Genomic DNA, 1,783 nt, shown 5'->3' with positions numbered 1-1,783 from the left:
ATAAAAAAAAAATTCTTAGAAGTAATAAGTGAGTTCAGCAAGATTGTAGGATACAAGATAAACATTCAAAAATCAATTGTATTTCTGTATACTAGCAATGAAGACAGAGACACTGAAATTTAAAATATAAAACCATTTATAATCACTAAAAAAAAACCTTAGGTGTACGTCTAACAAAACATGTACAACGCTTACATGCTGAAAATTTCAAAATGCTGATGAAAGAAATCAAAGAAAATCTAAGTAAATGGAGAGACGTACTACACTCATGGATAGGAAGACTCAACATAAAATATGTTAATTCTCCCCAAATCGATACACAGGTAAAATAAATTTTCTATCAAAATCCCAGCAAGACAGTTGGTTGTTTGGCCTGAGGCGACCCAACACTGGAGCCTACCTGGCTCTTTGGTAGAGCTAATGGTGGACTCTGGGAGGGCTCATGCCAAGGAGTACTTCCCAGAACTTCTGCTGCCAGTGTCCTTGTCCCCACGATGAGCCACAGCCACCCCCCGCCTCTGCAGGAGACCCTCCAACACTAGCAGACTGATAAACATCTGATGAAGCCATGACCAGGTGGGCACGAGTTACTACCACACAGAACAAAAGACCCTTCCCTGCAACATCATGGGAGGACATGAAGAAGGGGTCCTTTGAGGGGAAAAGCCAAAACCTACCAAAGAGTAAACCATTTGAAGCCAATAGTCTGTCCCTTAAAACTGATGCACCCCAAGCAAAACACAAAAAGAATAAAAAGAAAAAGGAGTATTTAAATGAATATGTGAATGCATTCATGGAATATCTAAGACAAAACTCACAGATGGTTCACAATGGGGAGATGATAGCAACAGACAGTCAGGAAGTCAGGGAAGAAATTGCAGTTGCTTTAAAGAAAGACAGTCGCCGGGAAGGAAGACGATTAAAAAGACAAGCAGCAAAGAAAAATGCAATGGTATGTTTCCATTGTAGAAAACCTGGCCATGGGATTGCAGATTGCCCAGCTGCCCTTGAGAGTCAAGAAATGGGCACTGGAATATGTTACCGGTGTGGATCCACAGAGCATGAAATAACCAAATGCAAGGCTAAAGTTGACCCAGCTTTTGGTGAATTTCCTTTTGCAAAATGTTTTGTTTGTGGGGAAATGGGACACCTGTGCAGATCTTGTCCTGATCATCCCAAAGGACTCTATGCTGATGGTGGTTGCTGCAGACTTTGTGGCTCTGTGGAACATTTTAAGAAAGATGGTCAGAATTCAGATCGAATGGTCACAGTTGGTTGCTGGGCAAAGGGAATGAGTGCGGACTATGAAGAAATTTTGGATGTGCCTAAACCACAGAAACCCAAAACAAAGATACCTAAAGTTGTTAATTTTTGATGATTAGTACTATCGTTTGTTAGCACTTCATTGTTAAACATTCGGAACTGGGCCTACCTCATAAGTTGGAGCTGGACTCTCCCTTGGAGTCCTATATTGTAGATATCAGTATAACCTAGATGTGGTCAAACCAGTTCCTGAGTTCTGTCCATCAAGGCACACTTCTACCATTGTTTGGAGAAAATCATTGAAAAAAAGTATAACATGTTTAAAATGGATTTTCTAAAAGAATATATTTTTAACCAATAGAGCTTAGGTGTAACTAAGTGGTTATATACCTGACTGTAACAATTATTTTTTTCTAAAAACAAAATTATGCATTAATATGAACTATCTCTAAACATAGGGTACCTGCTTTGCATTAGGAAATGAATTTTTGGTTATATTGTTTTCTTGGTTCAAAGTATC

At 39.1% G+C, this 1,783-nt stretch overlaps 1 protein-coding gene across 1 annotated transcript; it reads left to right on the top strand.

Moving 5' to 3' along the window:
- Positions 1-550: 550 nt before the first annotated feature.
- Positions 551-1,375, top strand: LOC133093421 (zinc finger CCHC domain-containing protein 9-like). Its single transcript, XM_061193254.1, has one exon. It carries the CDS (start codon positions 569-571, stop codon positions 1,373-1,375), a length of 807 nt encoding a protein of 268 aa, XP_061049237.1. The 5' UTR covers positions 551-568.
- Positions 1,376-1,783: the final 408 nt, after the last annotated feature.

The sequence above is a fragment of the Eubalaena glacialis genome, chromosome 6 (assembly GCF_028564815.1).
Source record: "Eubalaena glacialis isolate mEubGla1 chromosome 6, mEubGla1.1.hap2.+ XY, whole genome shotgun sequence".
Lineage (NCBI taxonomy): Eukaryota > Metazoa > Chordata > Mammalia > Artiodactyla > Balaenidae > Eubalaena > Eubalaena glacialis.
This window is presented reverse-complemented; position numbering and strand designations above follow the sequence as displayed.